General features: G+C 51.8%; 3 protein-coding genes across 11 annotated transcripts in view; 1 reads left to right on the forward strand and 2 right to left on the reverse strand.

The window, feature by feature from the left end:
• Positions 1–5,307: 5,307 nt before the first annotated feature.
• LOC139801060 (uncharacterized) lies at positions 5,308–7,216 on the reverse strand. Of its 2 annotated transcripts, XM_071754790.1 has the most exons (6): positions 6,783–7,143; positions 6,379–6,453; positions 6,224–6,277; positions 5,803–6,004; positions 5,490–5,722; positions 5,308–5,417 (listed from the first exon to the last, which is right to left on the reverse strand). In XM_071754790.1, exons 1-6 carry the CDS (start codon positions 6,897–6,899, stop codon positions 5,397–5,399), a joined length of 702 nt encoding a protein of 233 aa, XP_071610891.1. In that variant the 5' UTR covers positions 6,900–7,143; the 3' UTR covers positions 5,308–5,396. The 2 variants fall into 2 exon arrangements, with proteins under 2 accessions (XP_071610891.1, XP_071610890.1); XM_071754789.1 differs by having other exon boundaries at positions 5,314–5,722; positions 6,783–7,216.
• A 3,039-nt stretch (positions 7,217–10,255) lies between these two features.
• NR2E3 (nuclear receptor subfamily 2 group E member 3) lies at positions 10,256–13,666 on the forward strand. 2 transcript variants are annotated; one of them, XM_071754792.1, is made up of 8 exons: positions 10,256–10,569; positions 11,426–11,576; positions 12,041–12,144; positions 12,221–12,475; positions 12,561–12,742; positions 12,936–13,167; positions 13,244–13,349; positions 13,426–13,666. In XM_071754792.1, the coding sequence occupies exons 1-8, from the start codon at positions 10,512–10,514 to the stop codon at positions 13,556–13,558; spliced, it is 1,221 nt and encodes a 406-aa protein (XP_071610893.1). In that variant the 5' UTR covers positions 10,256–10,511; the 3' UTR covers positions 13,559–13,666. The 2 variants fall into 2 exon arrangements, with proteins under 2 accessions (XP_071610893.1, XP_071610892.1); XM_071754791.1 differs by lacking the exon at positions 10,256–10,569 and having other exon boundaries at positions 11,194–11,576.
• Positions 13,667–15,156: 1,490 nt separating this feature from the next.
• MYO9A (myosin IXA) overlaps positions 15,157–19,659 on the reverse strand; it is a 173,142-nt gene continuing 168,639 nt past the window's right edge. For all 7 annotated transcript variants that reach the window (XM_071754800.1, XM_071754798.1, XM_071754797.1 and 4 more), the window contains 3 exons: positions 19,099–19,301; positions 18,779–18,921; positions 15,157–18,360 (listed from right to left, as the gene is read on the reverse strand). In XM_071754800.1, coding sequence (XP_071610901.1) covers positions 17,885–18,360; positions 18,779–18,921; positions 19,099–19,301 — 822 coding nt within the window. In that variant the 3' untranslated portion in view covers positions 15,157–17,884. The remainder of the gene's footprint in view (positions 18,361–18,778; positions 18,922–19,098; positions 19,302–19,659) is intronic.

A 19,659-nucleotide genomic window follows, 5' to 3' on the forward strand; every position in this document is an offset into this window, starting at 1 on the left:
ATTCTGTACGGAAACTCAATGTATTATACATTCAATAGTATATGGTATACTGCATACTATTTATGCTGTATTATATACAATACACTTATCATATATTATGTATATAATTGCATTAAGGTGTATTATTTAGTCGTGTAGATGTTATAGATACCACATAAATATTGATATCATTATATATATAGTAAATTATACCATAAATATTATAGCTACTAGTATAGATTATATCATTCTTACTCTTATTATACATAGGTCATTGTTGCTCTTGCCAGATATTTTAATTCTTACTTTCCTTTGCAGCTTCCAAGCCCCAGTGGCTGTGCCAGCATGGCAGCTCTCTCACGAGAGAGTGAAGCATCAGCCCATTTCAGGTAGCAAAATTTAACAAATCACCTAATTAATGCATCCAATAAAGGTCCAGCAATTGGCAAGGACCTACCCTGCTCTGTTTTTTCCACTCATGGGAGCTGGGTGCCCGCCAGCGCTGGCAGCCACAGCCCAGCCCTCCCGGGCACCTCACAGGCTCCCGGGAACCCCGGCATTCTTTGGGGACCCAAGCCCTCGGGGAGGGGGGGGAAAGGGGAAACGTCTGTGCTACTGGTGACACCATCCTTCCTGGGGAAACCACAACCCTCTCCATTACTCCAGCCCACCCTTAAAGACCCCACCCTCTGCAGATGGGATGGGTTGCCAGCTGCATCAGCCAAACACTTATTCTCGTGATGTGTGTCCAAGGCAGAGAACAGCTGTAAGCAAAAGCAAATCCAAGGTCAAGTTCCAACAAACCTCAGAATGGGTACTATTGCACCATCTACTATTCAAATCTTTGGAACTGCTGCTAAATCATTACCATGACAAAATATTTCATCTGTGACAGCCTCCCACTGCACTTCCAAGATGCCTTCCTTCAGCCCCAGACTGGTCCCAGTATTCACCCCTGGGGTACAACACCAGTGACAGGGCTTCATCCAGACCTGGTCTGGTCATTTGGCCAGCTTCCCACCCAGCAGCTCAGGGAATATGGAGGTTTTTTATTCTCAAAATCAAACACAGGAATGCAAGAGGCATCTATTTATCTCGGGAGGCCACAGGTGGTGAGAAAAAGGCTCCAGTCCTTCTGAAGGAGGCAGGAGGCTGCCCCCATTTCCAGAAAACAGGAGTTTCTGGGAAGTGGAATGTGAAAGTGAAAACACTACAAATCGAGCAAGCTTGGCACAAGGTCTTAGTGCAACCGTTCATTGGTGTGCAAGAGGGGTGCCAAACCCACTGGTTCATTGGTGTGCAAGAGGGGTGCCAAACCCACTGGTGCCACACTGGTCCCCTGGGGGAAGGCAGCTCCAGCACCCAGGCTGTAGTGGTCCCTGATGTAAACACTTTGATATATTTTTAAAAGAGTAGGAAAAAATGTTGACTCAAGAGACAGTTTCATATTTTCAAACCTATTCTCAATTAACAAATTTTACCCCAAACTTAACTAGCTTCTGTTTTGTATCATGCCTGGCAGGAGCCTAAAGATAAGAATGCTAATCAGAAGGTCTCCTGGTACACGGTCGAGACAAAGATGATAAATTTAGCAAGGTAACAAGGACTGAAGGATTCCATTAATTAAACGAGAAGTTCTTGGGATGGCAAATCTCTGCCAGTTTGTACCCTTTTTTGCTGTATAAAAACTCAAAGAGGAAACGCTGGCTCTCTCTCTTCCCCACCCCCACACCCCCTGCCCCGTTCACCACCTCGGCTTCAGGTACGGGACGGCGGGAGCAGAAAAAAATACGGAGAACAGCAGCCAAGCAGGAACGGCGGGTCCTACACCATCCCCACCACCCCACCCAGATACCAGGGCTGGAGAATGGTGATAAAACTTAGTTGCTCACTTGTTTTAAATTTTCTTTTCTTAACAACTCTCTCCCCAGAGTAATTAATTTGTGTAAAAATCACAAGCTTGTAAGCTTGTTTTTTCTTTTAAAGGTGGTGTTGTTGGCTCCTTTCCCTGAAATAAATCTTTGTAATTTACTTAAAGCATAAAGCCTGTTATTTTTGTAAATTCGTGTGATGTCTATGAGTAGTGGCTGATTTTTCCTCGCAATCAAAATATAAAATAATAGCTCAGATCGTACAGTCCCCCACCCCACTACCATGGCAGATGGGAGCCGTGGGGAGCCCCAACACCTTGAGAGATGCTCTCAAAAAGCCTATCCCAGCTGGCTCCTGGCAGGCTCTGAGACTCCTGTGGTGAAGAGACCATGTTGGAGAAGTTGGTGAAGGACTGTCCCATGGGTGGGACCTGATGCTGGGTCAGGGGAAGAGAGTGAGGAGTAAAGAGCAGCAGAGACAATGTGTGATGTACTGAACACTCCTCCAGCCCCCCCACCCCCCCATTCCATGTGCCTCTGCACCACTCAGGGGGAAGAGGTTGAGAACTTGGGAGTGAATTTGAGCCTGGGAAGAAGGAAGAGATGGGCAGGAGTTGTTTTAAGATTTTATTTTATTTCTCATTCTCCAAGTCTGAATTGATTGGCAATTAATGAAATTAATTTCCTCCAGTGGAGCTGTTTTTGCCCATGATAGTAATTGCTATCCCCTGGTTGTTGATGCTCTTGGCAGATGCTTCAGTGATTAGGGCAAACAGGAAAGCTTCAGGTAGAAAAAAAAATCAATAAATCCCCAAGTAAGGTCCAGCAAGTAGAAAGGACCCACCCCACCCAGGTCCCTCCCTCCAAACATAGAAGTCCCCTGATCCCCTGCCATATGGCTGGGTGCCTCACCAGCGCTGGCAGATGGATCCCAGTTCTTCTGGGGACCTGAACAGCCTGTAGGGGACCACAGCCCACTTTGGAAAGCTGAGCCCTGCGGGTCACTTTGTCCTTCTGTGGACCCCAAACCCTCCTTGGGGTCCCACTGTCATCTTGGGGACCCAGCCCTCCTCAGGACACCACAGTCTTCCCTGGGAACCCCAGCCACCTACAGACACCAGCCCACTTGGAGACCTTGCATTCCCCACAGGGACCCCACCCTTCCTGCACACCCCAGCCCTCCCTGGGGACCACAAGGCCCTCCCAGCAAGCCCCCAGCTCTGCCAGGCAGAGCTGAAACTGGGGATACTCACGGACCAACGTGGGGAAGAATCGTTTTTGGGTTCTACCTGCAAGAGAGAGCTGTGCATGTGGAGTGTGCTTCACTGTCCCTACTGCTGTCCGCAACACCCACAGCCAGCTCCAGGGAGGATCAGATCAGGACACAAACACAGGGCTGGGTGTGAGTGCAGGAACTGCCCACTGTGGCTCTGACACCCAGCTCTGTGCTCACCAGTTCTGAGTAGAATTTCAACAAGCCCAGGAGGTGGAGGGCAAAGTGGATGCAGTTGTTTTCGCCCAAGTCATATTTGGCTTCGCTGTTCATTGCCTTCCTGACTTTTGTTTTGAATTCTTCAAGGTTGATCCCGCCTTTTTTCCGGTAAATCTGGCAACCCCCCCTCTTCTTTTTCAGGGCCTTGAAGCCTTCCTTGGTGATCTGACCTTCATCAGTCTTATAGTCCACATCTGGAAAACCAAGAGCTGCCTATTGCTCTGTCCCTTCCACCACACCTACTACCACTAGCTTTTGGTCACTGACACGTCCCAGACAGGAGGTCAGGTACTTACTCTGGAAGTGTATCAGCTCCCCGTCCCAGCAGTAGACAGCTGCGTGTTCGAAAATGCTGAACTCACTTTCCGAGGGGAAGAGCACTACGTCCCCGGTCTGAATCATACCATCTGCCACCTCCTCAAAGACCACCCCAAGCTCAGGGATGCTCTTGTGGAGCAGAAAATGGAGTGCCTGACGCGGCCTCTCCTACACCACACCAGGGAGAGGAGGTTAAGAGGTGGCAGAGCCAGCCCCATCCCCCCCAGCAACCCCCGAGACTGCCACATAGCCAGCCCAGGTCTTGCTAATCTTCTACTTACACTGCTGCTTGAAGCCTGCAAGGAGACAGGAAGAGAAACAGGGTATCAGCACCATGCTGCTATTGTTCTGTCTGCGTGCAGAAGGAAGGGTCCCACCCTGCCACTTCCCCCTGCCAGGTGCAAGGGCTTGGCTGTAGCAGAAGTCACCCATCCTGCCTCACATGTTCCAGCTGCAGATGTCCTGGTACCAACCCCATCACCCACCCTGACGCTGTGTGGCAGTGTGATGGCAGCACAGGCAGCTGCCTGCCCTGGGGAGGGGGATGGGGGGGGATAGGACCATCCTTACCATGCTCCCGCTGACATTTTTCATTAACACCTGCAAAGTGCTTGCTTGGTTCTTATTTTTCCCATCGCTTGACTTCTGCCAGGAGAGAGGAACAGAAACAAGACATTAGCACCATGCTGCTGTTGTTCTGCCCACTTGCAGAAGGAAGGGTCCCACCTTGCCACCCTCCTTGCCTGGGATGGCCCCTGCCATATGCAAGGGCTTGTCTGGGGCAGAATTCACCCATCCTGCCCCACATCTTCCAGCTGAGAAACATCCCAGTAACAACCCTGTTCACCACCCCCCCTCTGCGTTGCAGTGTGATGGCAGCACCGGCAGCTGCCTGCCCTGGGATGGGGACATGGGGACATCCTTACCATGCTTCCACTTCCACTTTGCATTTTGTCCTCTGCGACAGTGATGGTGATGGGCTGCTGGCACCTTCAGGATGGGCTGTGGGAAATGCAGCTGAGAGAGGTGGGTAAGAGTGTTCTGTGTGCTGTGGCCAAACCCCTTTTATCCTTTGTGTGTGTCGGAGGTGGAGAAAGGTTGAAAACGAAAGCAAAAGGAGACTTAACTTGAGAAGCTTCTGGATGGTTCTCAAATGTTAAATTTGGGACCTGAGGGCAGGAGTTCCTGGAAATTCTCTGTTTCTTGTAGTTTCTCCCATGCACCTTCAAGAGACTTTCTTCTGAAAAATGCTCTTTTGAGTTAGAAGAGCTGCAGGACATCTGCAAAAGTCCATTTTATGCAGTGACCTCCCACACACCCCCAGGCTGGACCCAGTATTGACCCCTGGGGTACACCACCAGTGGCAAGGCTCCAACCAGATGTGGTCTGGCCCTTTAGCCAGTTTTCAGGGAATATATTTTTTTGATGCTCAAAATATAATGCCACCAAGAAAAGAGAGGTCATTTTATCTCAGGAGGCCACAGGAGGAAAAAGCAGCCACTCCTTTGGAGATAGGCCAAGGAAGGGTGTTGTTTCCTGTAAACTGGGAAAAGAAAATTAAAAAAAACCCAAAACAACCCAGAACTTAAACAGGGTTGATGCAGGATCTCCCTGCAACCATTTATTAACTTTATTAACTTATTTATTAAGAGGGATGCAAAGCCACCGCACAAGGCTGTTCCCTTGGAGAAGGATACTCCAGCCCTGCATGCTCTTCAGGCACACGGCCACCTCCATCACTGCAGTGCTGGGGATACCTGGGAGAGAAGATAGTCTGTGGTGATGCTTGGTGGGCTGGCTTTCAGGGTCCCAAGGGTGTTAGCACCTACCACAGCACCAGCGAGGTGCCCCAGCCCTAGCAGAGCAAGGGCAAAGTGAACACAGTTGCAGGTGACAGCATCGTACTCCAGCTCCTGGTCCATGGCTACCCGGATCCGTCGCCGCAGGGCAGCTGCATCCATCCCTCCCTTCCTCCGCAGTACCTTGGCTGGACCCCGTGTCCGGAGCAGGTGACTCTTGCTGTGCTTGGCCACAATCCCAGATGGAGACATCCCCGAGCTGCCTGCAGGATGGAGGGAACACTCTACTGTGTGTCCCTTCCATGGGGATGTCCCCATGCTTTGACCACCTGCTGTGACTCACCTTCCAGGTGGATGATCTCCCCATCACCACAGTAGACACCAGTGTGGGCACACCACCAGCTGGGGCCCCCCGAGGCCAGAGGGAAGAGGAAGAGATCTCCAGGCTGGGGCTCAGCCACCCCATTGGGGACCACGTCAAAATGCTGGCCCAGCAGCCCCTCGCAGAGGAAGAACGCTGCTGTGCTTGCCACCCCAGCTGCTGCCTGGGAACCCGGATGTGTTTCAGGGCCACCAGTACCCCAGGAATACCGACAGCACCACCAATCCACTGGTGTGTCCCCTGTACCCAGTGACTTAGGCAAAGGTTGGGCCACCATGGATGGGGACCACTCTGTGAAGGGGCCACCGCCTCTAGGTGCTGATCATTGGAATGGGCAGGGCCAGGGTGACACGGGTGGTGCAGAGAGGACACCAGCACTTACCTGCCTGGAGGTGCTCACCTGGAGGGACAAATACTCGGCGTCACCCCAGTGACACTATGGAGCCAGAGCCCTGGTGTCACAGTGCAGCTCCTGCCTGGGGCTGTCACCCCCTACCAGGGTCCCCAGGGGCCCCACCACCACCAAACCTGCCGCACCCAGGAGCGCAGCCAGCGGAAGGGCTGGAGGAAGAGGCCGTCTGGGGCGCCCAGGGTCTGCACCAGGGTGCTCACCTGTGAGGAGAGGGGGGAAGAGCTGGGGATGCCCCAAATAGCACCTCTCCTACAATGCAGTGCACCCCTGACAGCACCCTCCTGCCTGTGCCCGCTATTGATAGCACACCTCCTGTCTGAACACCCCCCCCTGCCAGCACCCCCCTTGCCTGCACCCACCCCCTGCTGACATCCCCCTGCCTGCCACCACCACCCCTGCCACCCTATTCCCCAGCCACCTCCCAGGGTGCCCCACCCCTCCCCCAGCACGAGGCAGATCCCAGCTGGGGGGTGTGTGGGTACCAGGTGCCACCCAGCTGGGGATCCCTCCCCACCGGATCCCCCTTTACCTGGGCGAGAAGAGTCATCTGCCAGGAGAAAGTTTGATGTCCAGAGAACAGGGGACATGGGGTCTTGCCCAGCCCCACCTCAGGGACCACCCTGTCCCCAGACCATTGTGGTGCCATGCTGCCCAGCCAAAATGCAGGCCACCACCTCAGGCAACCTTGCAACCCTCTTGTGTGTGCTGTCCCCAGCTTCTTTGCTTTGGGGACACGGTCAAGGTCCCTGTGCTCCGTGTTCCCCAGGCAGCTGTTGCTCTGAAGATGGCTGAGGGGCAGGTTTTCAACCTGCCTCAAGCAGTGTGGTGGCTCTTGGCACCCATTCACGGCTCCACCAATGCCCGGGAATGTGGCCAGACCACACCGACCGGTCCAGTGGTGGCACAGAGCCCAACCCAGGGAGACAAACCCAACCCGGGGTTACATCTCATCAACTAACCCCTTGGGTAATACCAGACGTGTCACAAAATGGCCCAGAGGCCACCATGCATCACCACTGAGCGGATGCCAAAACACCTCTTGGTGCCAGAACACCTCCTGTCCTGAAGGTGGCCCAAAGGACAGCCACCAGCCTGTTCCAAGCCTTGTGGCCCCAGGGTGGCACATGCCTGGGGTCAGCTTCAGAGCCACATGAAACTTTAATCCTTGCACCAGGGGGTCAGTGAAGTCTTTGGCAGAGCTTAGGAGGGGTGACATGGGAGCTGTCACCTTCTGTCATCAGGTGACCTCCACAGCATCATTTGTCACAGAGCCACCAATAAACAGGAGCTAATTAGGCCTGCAACTCGAGCCTGGCCTGGACACGGCTCAGTGCGGGGCAGCCACTTTAACCCTTCCCAACCACTTACAGTCCTGCAGCCATCTCATATCTCCCCAGCCCTCTGTGTCTTCTTCTGGTTGCTCTTGGCCCCTCCTGATCCCCACCATCTTCTCCTGGTCCATCTTGGCACATCCTGATATACCTCCAGGTTCTCACCACCCTTTCTGGTCTGTAGTGTCCTCTGCCTGTCTCCACCACTCCTCCTGGTCCTTACCAGCTGCTCCTGGGCTCCATCATCTTGTGGTCTTTGGGATTATGATCCCTTAAAGTAGCCTTGGACCTTCTTTGTCATCAGTGTTCTTTTCTGCTCCCCATCATCCCATCCTAGTCCTCACTATCCCCTCATGATCCTCATCCACCCATGCGGTATCCCAGTGCTTCCTCCTGGTCCTCATGGTCCCCATGGTGGTCTCTGTTACCCTCTCCCGGTCTTAATTATCTTCTCCTGGTCCCTGCTGTCACCACCTGCTCTCCAGCATACATCATTTTCTCCTGGTCACCACGAAAACATCCGGGTTTACATTGTGCCCTCCTGATCTCCACCATTCCTTCCTAGTTCCCATCACTTCCTCCTGCTCCCCACCATCTCCCCTTGGTTCCCAATGTCTCCTGATTCTCATCATCTCTTTGTCCCCACTGTCCCCTCCTGATCCTTGTCCCATCTTGGTGTCCATCATTTCAACATGGTCCCCACTGTCCCCTCCACTCCATGCTGTCACTGCCAGGACATACTAGGTCACCCCATGTTCCCACCCAAGTTGTCCCTTGGCCAAGAGGCATCTGCAGCTCCCCACAGCCAGTGGGATTAGTGTGGCTGGAGCTTTGGGACTGCTCCTGCTCGTGGGTCTCAGGCCCATCACCAGCATCTTTGGGTAATTAGTAATTAGTAATTAAATGCTCTGGGCCTGCTACAGGAGGGGCCTAGGGGGGCAGATCCCCAGGTTTTAGGCTGGGTAATCCTGTGGCATCTGCCCCAGCGTCTGTCACCACCCAGAGTCACGGCCCCGCCATGGGCTTTAACGTTTGCTCCCAAACCCCCACCCCCGCCCCACAGCCACGGCCTCGGGCCCGCTCCAGAGCTCCCCACAATGGCCCTGGCTGCGCCTCCCCGTGCCTGGATTGGGTGCTCGTGGGATGGTCGCCCCAGCAGGGGGGACAGGGCACCTTTGGGGACAGCACCCTGCCAGAGGGAACAGAGAAACGAGGTGGGAAACCATATTTTTGGAATTATTGGCTTTCCTGGGCGTGGTGGTGATCGGCCAGCAGCAGATGGTTGGCCTGGCTAATCCTGCTCCCAAATCCCTGCTCTGGAGCGGCCTCTTACCCGACGGCCAGGAGAGGACAGGCAAATTAGCCAACTCAGCATGTGTCACTGTGGGTCCCGGTGGCACCCATGGCTGGGCTGGCACCAGGGATGATGGGGCTGCCAGAGCCCCCGCAGCGGGAGCCAGGGGATGGCAGTGGGTTGACCCACGGGTGAAGCTCTGCTGAAGCTGCTGGAGGCACCTCAGCAGCAGGCAAGGGAGAGGCAGGGCGAGGTGACAGCTTGGTCTCACCGCATTAGCCCAGCGTCATAATGCTGCCGAGGGAACAGGGCGGCTGCAGATGGTGGCTGTCAGGGATCTGGGTCAGGATGGGGGTCCCAGGGGGGGTCGGGGGCTGCAGGCAAGGTGGTAGAGCCATGCTGTGGTCAAGGATGGAGCATGCTGCCGGCAGGGAGGATGGTGGAGATAGACTGCAGGCAGGGAAGGTTGGAATCCCACTGTGGGCAGATGGGATGGTGGAGATATGCTGCAGGCAGGGTGGTAGAGCCATGGTGCAGGCAGGGTGATGGAGCCCTGCAGCATGTGGGATAATACAGCAATAGGGCAGGCAGAGGAGGATGGCAAGAGGATGCAGGATGATGGAGCCCCCCAGCAGGCAGAGGTGACAAATGGGGGACCCCCAGGGCTACCCACAGCAGCACCCCCCTCAGGGGGACACAGCAGGCTGCAGACCCCCGGCCCATCCCTGGGGGCAGTGCAGGCTGGGTGATGGTGGCCACCCGCCAGTGCCACCCCCCGGAGCTGGGCAGGGGGGGTTTAGTGGCTAAAGCCCTCAAATCCCAAATTCTGCTGCCCTGTCACAGCGAGGGTTTAGTGATGGTTGCGTAACCCCAGGGGCCACCTGGCCTCCACCCAGTGCCACATCAGCAGCCCTGAGAGGGGAAACAGAGGCGTTGGGGATGTGGGGTGGGGTTTTGCCATCAGGGCTGGTAATTAATTACTTGTGGGCAGGGAAATTACCCCCTTAATTACCACTTTTCGTTATTCCCCTCTAACCGCCTTAGCGAAGGGCTTATGCTCTTATGGGGCCTGGTGGGTCCTAAGGTGGGGGTGGACACATACGGGGGTCCCTGTCCCAAGCCCTATTGCCCACCTCAGCCACAATCTCAGCCTCGCAGTGCCAGGGACACAGACACACACAGGTGGTGGCAGGGTGACACCTGTGTGGTGGCATGTGGAGGGGGGTGGGGGTGGCTTGAGTGTCACAGGGTTTAGGGTTACAGGGCTGGGGCTCAGCACCTTTTTAATTCTTCATCGTGTGGCTGATTGATCCCCCCCTCCCTCCTGTCCCCCTCTGTCCCCACACAGACACTAAAGATTAAGAGGGTGACAAAGAGGCGGCTGCTTACACAGCGCCTGCAGCTAAGCTGCCTTGAAGAGAGCAAGGCAGGAGCCTGCTGCCCACATTGTTGCCGGGGCATCCACCAGCACCTCCACAGAGCCCACAGAGCCAGGAGCACCCACCGACCACTTCACCAAAACCTGGAGCACCTGCTGACCACCTCCACAGAATTGGAGCACCCACCAGCCACCTCGCCAGAGCCTGGAGAGCTCACCACGGTGGAGGGAGAGGTGAAGAGCATCGGGTCCGGGATGGCTGTGTCACCAGCCGGGTCGGTGGTGAGCACTGGGCTGGGTGATAGCCCCACGGGTAAGAGGTGTTCTGCTCGCGTGGGTGCGACATGGCGGGACCGCGGGCACTGGTGGGGTTTTTCTTCAGGATGGCCAGTGTAGCCGTCATGGTCCTTCTCCAAGATACCCTGGGTCTCCATCACAATTCTTCTCCAGGATGATTGGGGGTGCCCATCACAGACCTTCTCCAGGGTAGCCGGAGTCCCCATCTCCGTCCTTCTCCAAGATGCCCAGGGTCCTCCTTGTAGTACCAGGATAGTGGGGATCCCCAGCAGAGTCCTTTTCCTGGATGCCTGGGGTCCTCAGCTATCACCCTTCTCCAAATTGTTGAGGATCTCCATTGTGATCCCTCTCTGGGCCAGGATGTCTGCAGCACTAACTCATGATGCCCATGGTCCCCATCAAGGTCCTTCTCCGAGATCCTCAGGTCCTGACTGTGGTGCCTTCTGCAGGATGCCTGCAGTTCCCAGCCACAACTCTCTCCTGGCTGCCCCCAGTCCCCTGCCCTTCTCTGGAATGCCCGCTGCTCCCTGCTGAGATATCCTGTGTTCCCACCTGTGGCCCTTCTCCAGGCCACCTCCAGTCCCTAGTTGTGACCCCCCTCTGGGATACCTGTCATCTCTCACTGGGACACCTGGTGTCCCAATCCCAAGGGACAGCATTTCATTCCCTTCTAAAAAGGGGTGCAGGGAGATGCTGAACCACACACTCAATTCCCAGAGTCTTTCTGGGTTTTCCCATCCATGTCCCTGGGCTGGGCCAGTGGAATTGGAAACCCCTCCATCACCAGCATGCTGGGGGGGGATTGGTGGGAGGGATGAAGGACATAGGGGGTGTCCTGAGTCACCCCAAATATGGTGGCCTCACTCCCACAGGGCTAAGCCCGGCCCCTGGCAAGGCGCTGAGCCCCGTGCTGCTGTGCAAGGTGTGCGGGGACACCAGCAGCGGGAAGCACTACGGCATCTACGCCTGCAATGGCTGCAGCGGCTTCTTCAAGCGCAGTGTCCGCAGGAAGCTCATCTACAGGTGGGGACAAGGCTGGGGGAGCCCCCATGGGGCAGGGACCCAGAGGGGTAAGAATCCAAGAGATGGACACAACAGGGAAAGGAATCAGGGGATGGCACCCGGTGGGATAGGGACCCATGGTATGGACAGCTAGCAGGGCTGGGATCCAGAGATTGGATGCCCAGGGGACAGAGATCAGGGGGATGTGTCACCTATCAAGGTAGCAACTGGAGAACAGGCACCCAATGGGGCAAGTCCAGGGCACCCATGGTGCCAGAACTCATCAAGGCTGGGTAATCCCAGTGCAGCCATGGAGGGGACAGGGCACCCACTGGGGACACCGGGTGGCAGACACGATGCTCAACAGGGACAGCTGCCCCAGGACATGGCACCTATGGTGGTGGCACACACCATGTCCCAGGACAGGCTGCCCCACAGACAGGAGCCACCCCAGGTGCTGTAGCCAGTGCCACCTCTCCCTACAGGTGCCAGGCAGGGACAGGGCTGTGCCCGGTGGACAAGGCACATCGCAACCAGTGCCAGGCCTGCCGCCTGAAGAAGTGCCTCCAAGCTGGCATGAACAAAGATGGTGAGATGGGTAGGGGATGCATGGTGGCAGGGGTCACAACAGAGTAGCCAATGCTGATGCCACCTTGTCCCCGCAGCTGTGCAGAACGAGCGCCAGCCCCGCAGCACGGCCCAGGTACGGCTGGACAGCATCGAACTGGATGCTGAGCTGCCTCCTGAGCACGTGGCCACCACTCGTGAGGTTCCCCCGAGCCCCTGCCCGGCTCCTCGTGGTCCTGGTGCCACAGTCACCACCACCCCTGGTCCCCGAGCACCCACACCACCCACCAACCATCGCTTTATGGCGAGCCTGATGACTGCTGAGACCTGCGCCAAGCTGGAGCCTGAGGATGGTAGGTGGCCACAGATGGGGTGGGGACAGGCAGCAGGATGTCCTTACAGTGGGCTGACCACCAGCATCCCCTTCTGTCCCAGCAGCCGATGAGACAGTGGATGTGACAGGCAGTGAGCCAGAGCGAGCAGCCAGCGAGTACCAGGTGGCACCGTACCCAGCAGCCGGCCCTGAAAACATTTATGAGACCTCAGCACGTCTCCTCTTCATGGCTGTGAAATGGGCAAAAAACCTGCCTGTCTTCTCCAACCTACCCTTTCGTGACCAGGTGGGGCTGGGGGCCTCCCTAGGGGCATTAGGGATCACAAAACCTGTAGACAACAAATGGTATGGGGATGGCTGGAGCATCCCCACAACACTCACCGTAGGGTCTTAAGGTCTGCTCCCCAACTCTGGTGGCTTCAGGTGCTGGAGGCTTCAGGGTGACAGGGGTTTTTGGGCCTCCCCCCTGCTCACCTCAGGTGATCCTGCTGGAGGAAGCTTGGAGCGAGCTGTTCCTGCTCTGTGCCATCCAGTGGTCTATGCCCCTGGAGAGCTGCCCGCTGCTGGCCGTCCCTGAGCCAGTCCCTGGCAAGCTGCTGCCAGCCAGCCTGGACATCCGGGCACTGCAGGAGACTCTTGGCCGTTTCAAGGCTTTGGCTGTTGATCCCACTGAATTTGCCTGCATGAAGGCCGTGGTGCTCTTCAAACCAGGTGAGGGACCCACCATCATCCACCACTGGTCATCCCTCTGTCCCTACCCCACTCTGTCACCCCCTTGTCCCTGCAGAGACCCGAGGCTTGAAGGACCCTGAGCAGGTGGAGAACCTGCAGGACCAGTCACAGGTGATGCTGGGCCAACACAACCGTTCTCACTACCCTGGGCAGCCTGTCAGGTACCGCCATCCCACAACTTCACGTGTGACACCAAGGGTGGGGATACCCACTCATGGCCACTGCTCTGTCCTCCAGGTTTGGGAAGCTGCTGCTGCTCCTCCCGGCTCTGCGTTTCATCTCCTCTGAGCGCGTGGAGCTGCTCTTCTTCCGCCGAACCATCGGCAACACCCCCATGGAGAAGCTGCTGTGTGACATGTTCAAGAACTGACCCCACCACACACCCTGATGTCATGTTGTTTGTCACCCAGTGCTGACACCCTGTCACCCCTGTGTCTCCTCACCTTGGGTTGCTGCAGGGCATGAAGATCCCTGGGGTCCCATCTCCAGGGTGGTGGCCAGGACCATGGGATGCTGCTGGCAGCTGGCATGTGGGACCAGCCTCCCTGTTGACAGCTGGCAGCAGAGGAATGTCCCCAAGCAGATGCCAGATGCACCAGAAGCACCTCTTTGGATGCTTTGATGGGTGCCACTGTCCTAAACCCAGGCTGGAGGAACCCATGGACTCAGCCAAGGTGCCCTGGCTGTGGCACCAGCACCCATGGGGACCCACCAGCACCCAGGGTGACACCAGCCTGGGGATGATGCCAGCTCAGGAGTGACAGTGGCCAAGGTTGATGCCATCCCAAGGGTGATGTCAGCCCAGGAGTGACACTGGCCAGGGTGTCTCCCTCCCCTTTTTATACTCCAAATAAAGAGGCTTTTGCAGCTGGGCTCCGTGCGCTGTGACTCTGGGTCCCCTAACCAGGATGGGCACTGGGGGCAACACACACCAGTTAAATATCAATAATCAACACAAATAATACAAAAGCCAATAATATAAATAAATAGAAAAAATTACCTGAATATAAGTAAACTAATTATAAATAATCTGAATTAAACAATCAGAATATAAATAAGATTAATTGAAATAATGGGAATATAAATAAAATGAAAATAAATAACTTGAATAAAAGTATTCTGATTTAAATAATCTGGGCAGAAACAAAATGATCTCCAATAACATGAAAAAGAATAATAAAACCAAAAAACAACCATCCAAAAAAAAAACCCACCAAAAACTGAGTAGAAACAATCTGAATAGAAGAAATCTGAAAATAAATAATCTGAGTTAAACAATCTGAATATAAAGAAGAATAGCCATAACCTGAAACAATCTGAATGTAAATAGATTGAAAAAAATCTATCTGAATATAAATAAGATAAATATAAATAACCTGACTGGAAATATCTGAATAAAAATAACATTTAAGGGAATAATCTATAATAGTCTGTAAATAAACAGATACAAAACATCTGAATGGGAAAAAAATCTGAATAGAAGCAATCTGAAAAGAGATAATCTGAATATAAATAAAATTAAGAGAAGTAATCCAAAATTATCTGAATTCAAATAAATTGAGAATAAAGTAGCAGAATATAATTAAACAGAATCTGATCAGAATGTATCTAAACATAAAATAAAAAGTAACAATCTGGGTGAAAAAATTATAAACAATCTGCATTATAAAAAATCCTGAATAGAATTTATCTGGATTTATCTGAATTAATTAATTAATCTGAACTAAACAATCTGAATTAAATGATCCGAACATAAACGATCTGAATTAAATTAAATGCTGTGAAAAGATGGGAGGCAGAGAAGGTTTTTTGGGGGGGTGTTGGATTGGGAAAAGAAAAATCCCCCAAATCCCCTCCCTGCAACCATGGGCTGGTGGCAGATGGAAACTGCCCACAGGACCCAGCAGAACCTTGGGGTGCAAGGAGCAGGCCCCCTCCTACCCTGGGCATCAGAACAGTTGGCAGAACTCTGCAGAATTACACTTTTATTTCATGTTTTTCCCCGGTTTTGAACCCTCCCCAGCATGACACCTGGGAAGATTCATCGCTCATGTACAGACTTGGGTTTAATTTACAGGCAGCATAATTATAAATTACTTAAAAAAAATATAATAATAATAATAATAACAACAGTAACAATTACCAGCCGCTGCTCCTTGCCAGTAGTACATTCACACCACTCCAGAAAAAACCCTTTTTTTGCCCCCAAATTCAGCCCTTTGCCAAGGAAATTAGCAGTGGGAGATGCCAGGGACTCTGGGACGCCCCAGTTCTGAGGGGTCCAGCACTGCCTGTTAGCTCAGCCCCTCCCTGCCCGGATTTTATCAATACAAGTATAGATATATATATATATATATTTCTTTTATATATTTTTTTCTTTATATATACACACACAACTATATTCTATATATAAAGAAATATATTTTCTATGCATATTCTATACATTTTTATATATAAAGAAATATATTTAAAATATACAAACATTATATATGGTATGTATATATATTTCTTTATATAGAGAGAAATATCTTCTCTCTATAAAATATATATATAAAGCAATATATATTTCTTTATACACACACAAAAATATATAAAGAAATAGATATTCTTTATATATATAGTTTTTTACATATATTTCCTTATAAATAGATAAAATATATACATAAAGAAATATTCTTTATATATATTTCTTTTATACATTTATTTACATATACATTGATAAAATATAAAGAATTATATTCTTTATATATAGTATATATCCTTCATATATATTTCTTTATATATAATATACAAACACATATACATAAAGAAGTATATATGTTTCCTATATATGGCATACATATTTCTTTATACATAATATATAAAAGAAATAAAATATATAAAGAAACATTTCTTTATGTATTCTTTTATGTCTGTTCTAACTTATACAGAGCATATGTACTTTTTCTAGAGATTTTCTTTATATATAGAACATATATTCAATATATTTTCTTTATATATATATAGAACATGTATATATATATATATATATATAAGGGAAATATATATATATTTCTCTCAAAAGAAACAGCCATACATATATATCTATCTATCTATCTACTTGGGGGCTGCTCTCAGGGGAATACTGGTGGGGAATACTGGAGGCTCTAAACTGGCTGGTTTGGAGCTCCTGCTATTTCCAGGGGTTTGGGGCTCTCACCTTCCCAGTGAATCCCTGCTCAATCCCCAAATCCTTCTTTTCCCCTCCGGGGATGTAAAACCCCATTTCCCCTCTGGGTGGGGGGTGACTGACTTGGTCTGGCTCTGCTCCGGGGATGCAGTGCAAAGGCGGATGCTGATTCCACACCCCTGCTCACCTTGCAGCATCCATTGCTTTCCCCACTGAAAAAAATTAAAAATTTAACTTTTTTTTTTTCACAAAAAAACACCAAATATAAAGAAAGAAAATCCACAAAAAACCAAAAACCCCCACCCCCCAACCCAAAGAAACCTCCCAATAAATAAAGTATTGCTCAAAATAATCACTTGTTTGGGCAGGGGGAGTGAGGTTGGACAAGTTGGTCAGCCAAGCCCAGGGATGCAAGGATGCCTGGCAAAACAAAATACCCAGGGAAATGCAATTTTTCAATTTTTTTGTGTTTTCCCCCTTTTTGGTGGCATTGTGGGAGAGGATGAGCCTCAGCCTTTCACACCCAGACCACCAGAAAGGACGGATCCAGCCTTTATTCATCTAATTAATTATTATTAAATAATTCATCTAAATAATTAGTATCCCAGGGCTCCTTATTTTGCCTTTCCAGAGGGTTTTAAGTACCCACCACTGGTGACGATGACAGATGACGACGACACGGAAGGGATTAAGAAGAGCTGAGTCATTAGCTAGGATTTCTAATTAGTCCTATCACAGGCATTGCTTTTAAATCATGCTAATTACACCTCCAGGGATTCCTTGTTCCAAATAAAACTCAGTGTTATAGTGGAAAGTGATGGATGGTGACCCAGCAGTAACACCGGCAGGACGGCTCAGCCCATCACTTCTCTCCTCCCTGGCCAAAAAATAATAATAAAAAAACCAACCAAACAAAACCCCCCCCGAAACAATAAACAAAAAAAAAGTCCTGTCTGAGGAACAATATTTAACAAAAAATAATAAAAATATATCTATGTACAACAAACTCCAGTAACCATCTTATAAACAAATATAGCTTCAAGTAGTCCTTGATTATTATTATTATTATTATTTAATACTGATCGTCTCAAAAAAAAAAAAAAAAAAAAAAACCAAAAAAAGAGGAAAGGTGGTTAGGTCACATTAAAAAATAAAATAATAATTAAAAAAAAGGTGATTTTTGGCAGACTTTAACGCTTTTCCATGCGCTAGGCGTTGGCGTGGATGAGGTGGGTAAAGCGCGGAGGGCGGAAGCAGAGCTGGATGCTCTGCTGGGAATTTTAGGCTCGGTTTTCTCCTCCCGAGGATGAGTCAGCACCAGGACTTTGAGCAGAACGCTCCCAGACACTGGATGCTTTGAGGAGAAGGGCTCAGGAGCCGGCCAGTGCCCCCTCCCCTACCCCCAGTCCAACCCCCCCAAAGGTCTCAAACCCCCCAAACCATTAAGGCCACCATTCGAACCGTTCCCCATTGGCCCTTCTTAATGAAGAACTCATTGTTCTGGTGCTAACAAGGAGGTGTACGGTCTCAAACCATGAACTCATTGCTTCCCAGGAGGACAAGGGGTTGGGCAGCGGCGCAGTCAGCCTCGGGGTTCCTCTTGCGTCCTCCCCCTGGCCCCCCATCTGGGGGCTCTTTGGTTTTGGGAGAGGAACTTTTCCCGCTCTTCAGTTTCTGTTTGCCCTTCTCTGGGTTGAAGGTCCCACGGGTGGTGAACTGAGGCCGGTCCTCGGCATAACGCAGAGGTCCCATGAAGGCCTCGGGGCTTGCCCGGGTTTCAGGGGGCTCTCCAGTTACCCCTGCTCGGTAGAAAGGTGATTTGGAGTACATCTGGAAGCGCTTCCGGGGCAGATGGGGCAAGCAGGAGGTGGATGATTGGGAAGAAGAGGAGATGGAGGCCTCAGCTGGGTCTGCCGTGTCCAGCCGCATCCTGGGGTGCCTTCGCAGCCGGCTCGGCCCCTCCGCCTTGGCAGGGCGCAGGGAGGTAAGTGCTACACTTCTCTCTGTGAGGAGAGAGAGAAAGTCCACCAGAGGATTAACAACCCAAAACCAACCAGTGTCTCGGCGCTGCCCTAAGGGGACAGGCACCATGGAGCCAAGATGATGTTCTCGGCATCTCGTTGGAGGTAGCATCACCCAGTATGACACAACAGTGCTGGAGGAGCACCTGCCTCCCCATCAAATCTTGGGTGCTACCACCCACCTCCCCAGGTCCATGTGTTTTAACCCCTAACGTCCCTTTTCAAGTGCTACATGTCAAGAGTGTGCAGGAAAAACCCTGTCAAGCTATCAAAAAACCTGAACAACCTGCTTGACTAGAAGGTGTCCCTGGTCATTGCAGAGACGTTGTACTAGATGATCTTTGAAGGTCCCTTCCAACCCAACCCATTCCATGCCAACCCCAAGAACATCTGGATTTACCTGAACGGTCAGAGATGGCTCCTTCAGAGTCAAAGGTCAAATTTTCAGAGCTGTCAGCGGTGCCGATGGAGGCTTCGGACTCAAGGGTTTCGTCGTCAGAGGCACGGGGCTCCAGTGTCAACATCTCAAATGTCAGCTCCTCCCTGCCAAAAAGTGACCCAGTCTCATTGACCCAAGATGCCACAAAGGTGGGCAGGAGAATGGATGAGCATGCATCAAGAGATCATGGAGGGATGGAATCCTCCACCTCCCCCTAGAAGTGGCACATCAACCATATGATGTCAGATAACAACCATAATGCCTTGAGCCCCTAGACTCACTTTTCCTTCTGCAGGCTCTCAATCTGCTCAGTCAGAACCTTCTCCTCCTGCTGCATGGCCGCTTGCTGCTGGTCTGTCACCTCCATCTCCATGGCTTCCTCACTGCTCATGGTCTCCTCAGGGACATCGGTCACCGAGGGCAGGCGCGCAGCGACGGGAGACGTCGGGCTGGGGAAGGCACCACGTCGCACACGTCCTTTGCCCTGGAGAGAGACAACAGTGTCACCACCACCAGCCAAGGTGATTCTGCAACCATCTTGGGTGGTTGCACACTGCTCTCCCAAGGAATGAAGACAACGGCCCTGGCCATCAGTCCTCAGTGCACCAGTGGTGGTCATACCCAGGACCCTCCAAAAATCTCACCCCAGGCTGAGAGGTACCAGAGGGACTCAACACATGGGAGAGTGTGAGGATGGAAGTGATGAGGATGAGGTGGTGAAGATGGTGCTGAGGGACCAGCTGATGGACCAACTGCAACTGAGACTTCACAGCAAGCCCTGCTAGCAGCAGAATGGGTTTCCACAAAGCCTGTGCAATGGGAAGTCTGAGCTGCCAGGAGAA

This window comes from Heliangelus exortis, chromosome 11 (assembly GCF_036169615.1).
Source record: "Heliangelus exortis chromosome 11, bHelExo1.hap1, whole genome shotgun sequence".
NCBI classification, from domain to species: domain Eukaryota; kingdom Metazoa; phylum Chordata; class Aves; order Apodiformes; family Trochilidae; genus Heliangelus; species Heliangelus exortis.

Excerpts from the sequence above, each read along its gene's own strand:
- LOC139801060 (XM_071754789.1), bottom strand. The coding sequence starts at position 6,899 with ATGGCACCACAATGGTCTGGGGACAGGGTGGTCCCTGAGGTGGGGCTG. Across the intron at positions 6,454-6,782 it reads AGATGACTCTTCTCGCCCAG|GTGAGCACCCTGGTGCAGAC; the intron begins GTAAAGGGGGAT and ends CTCTCCTCACAG. Across the intron at positions 5,723-5,802 it reads GGAGATCATCCACCTGGAAG|GCAGCTCGGGGATGTCTCCA; the intron begins GTGAGTCACAGC and ends TCCATCCTGCAG.
- NR2E3 (XM_071754792.1), top strand. The coding sequence starts at position 10,512 with ATGGCTGTGTCACCAGCCGGGTCGGTGGTGAGCACTGGGCTGGGTGAT. Across the intron at positions 10,570-11,425 it reads GCTGGGTGATAGCCCCACGG|GGCTAAGCCCGGCCCCTGGC; the intron begins GTAAGAGGTGTT and ends TCACTCCCACAG. Across the intron at positions 12,145-12,220 it reads AGCTGGCATGAACAAAGATG|CTGTGCAGAACGAGCGCCAG; the intron begins GTGAGATGGGTA and ends TTGTCCCCGCAG.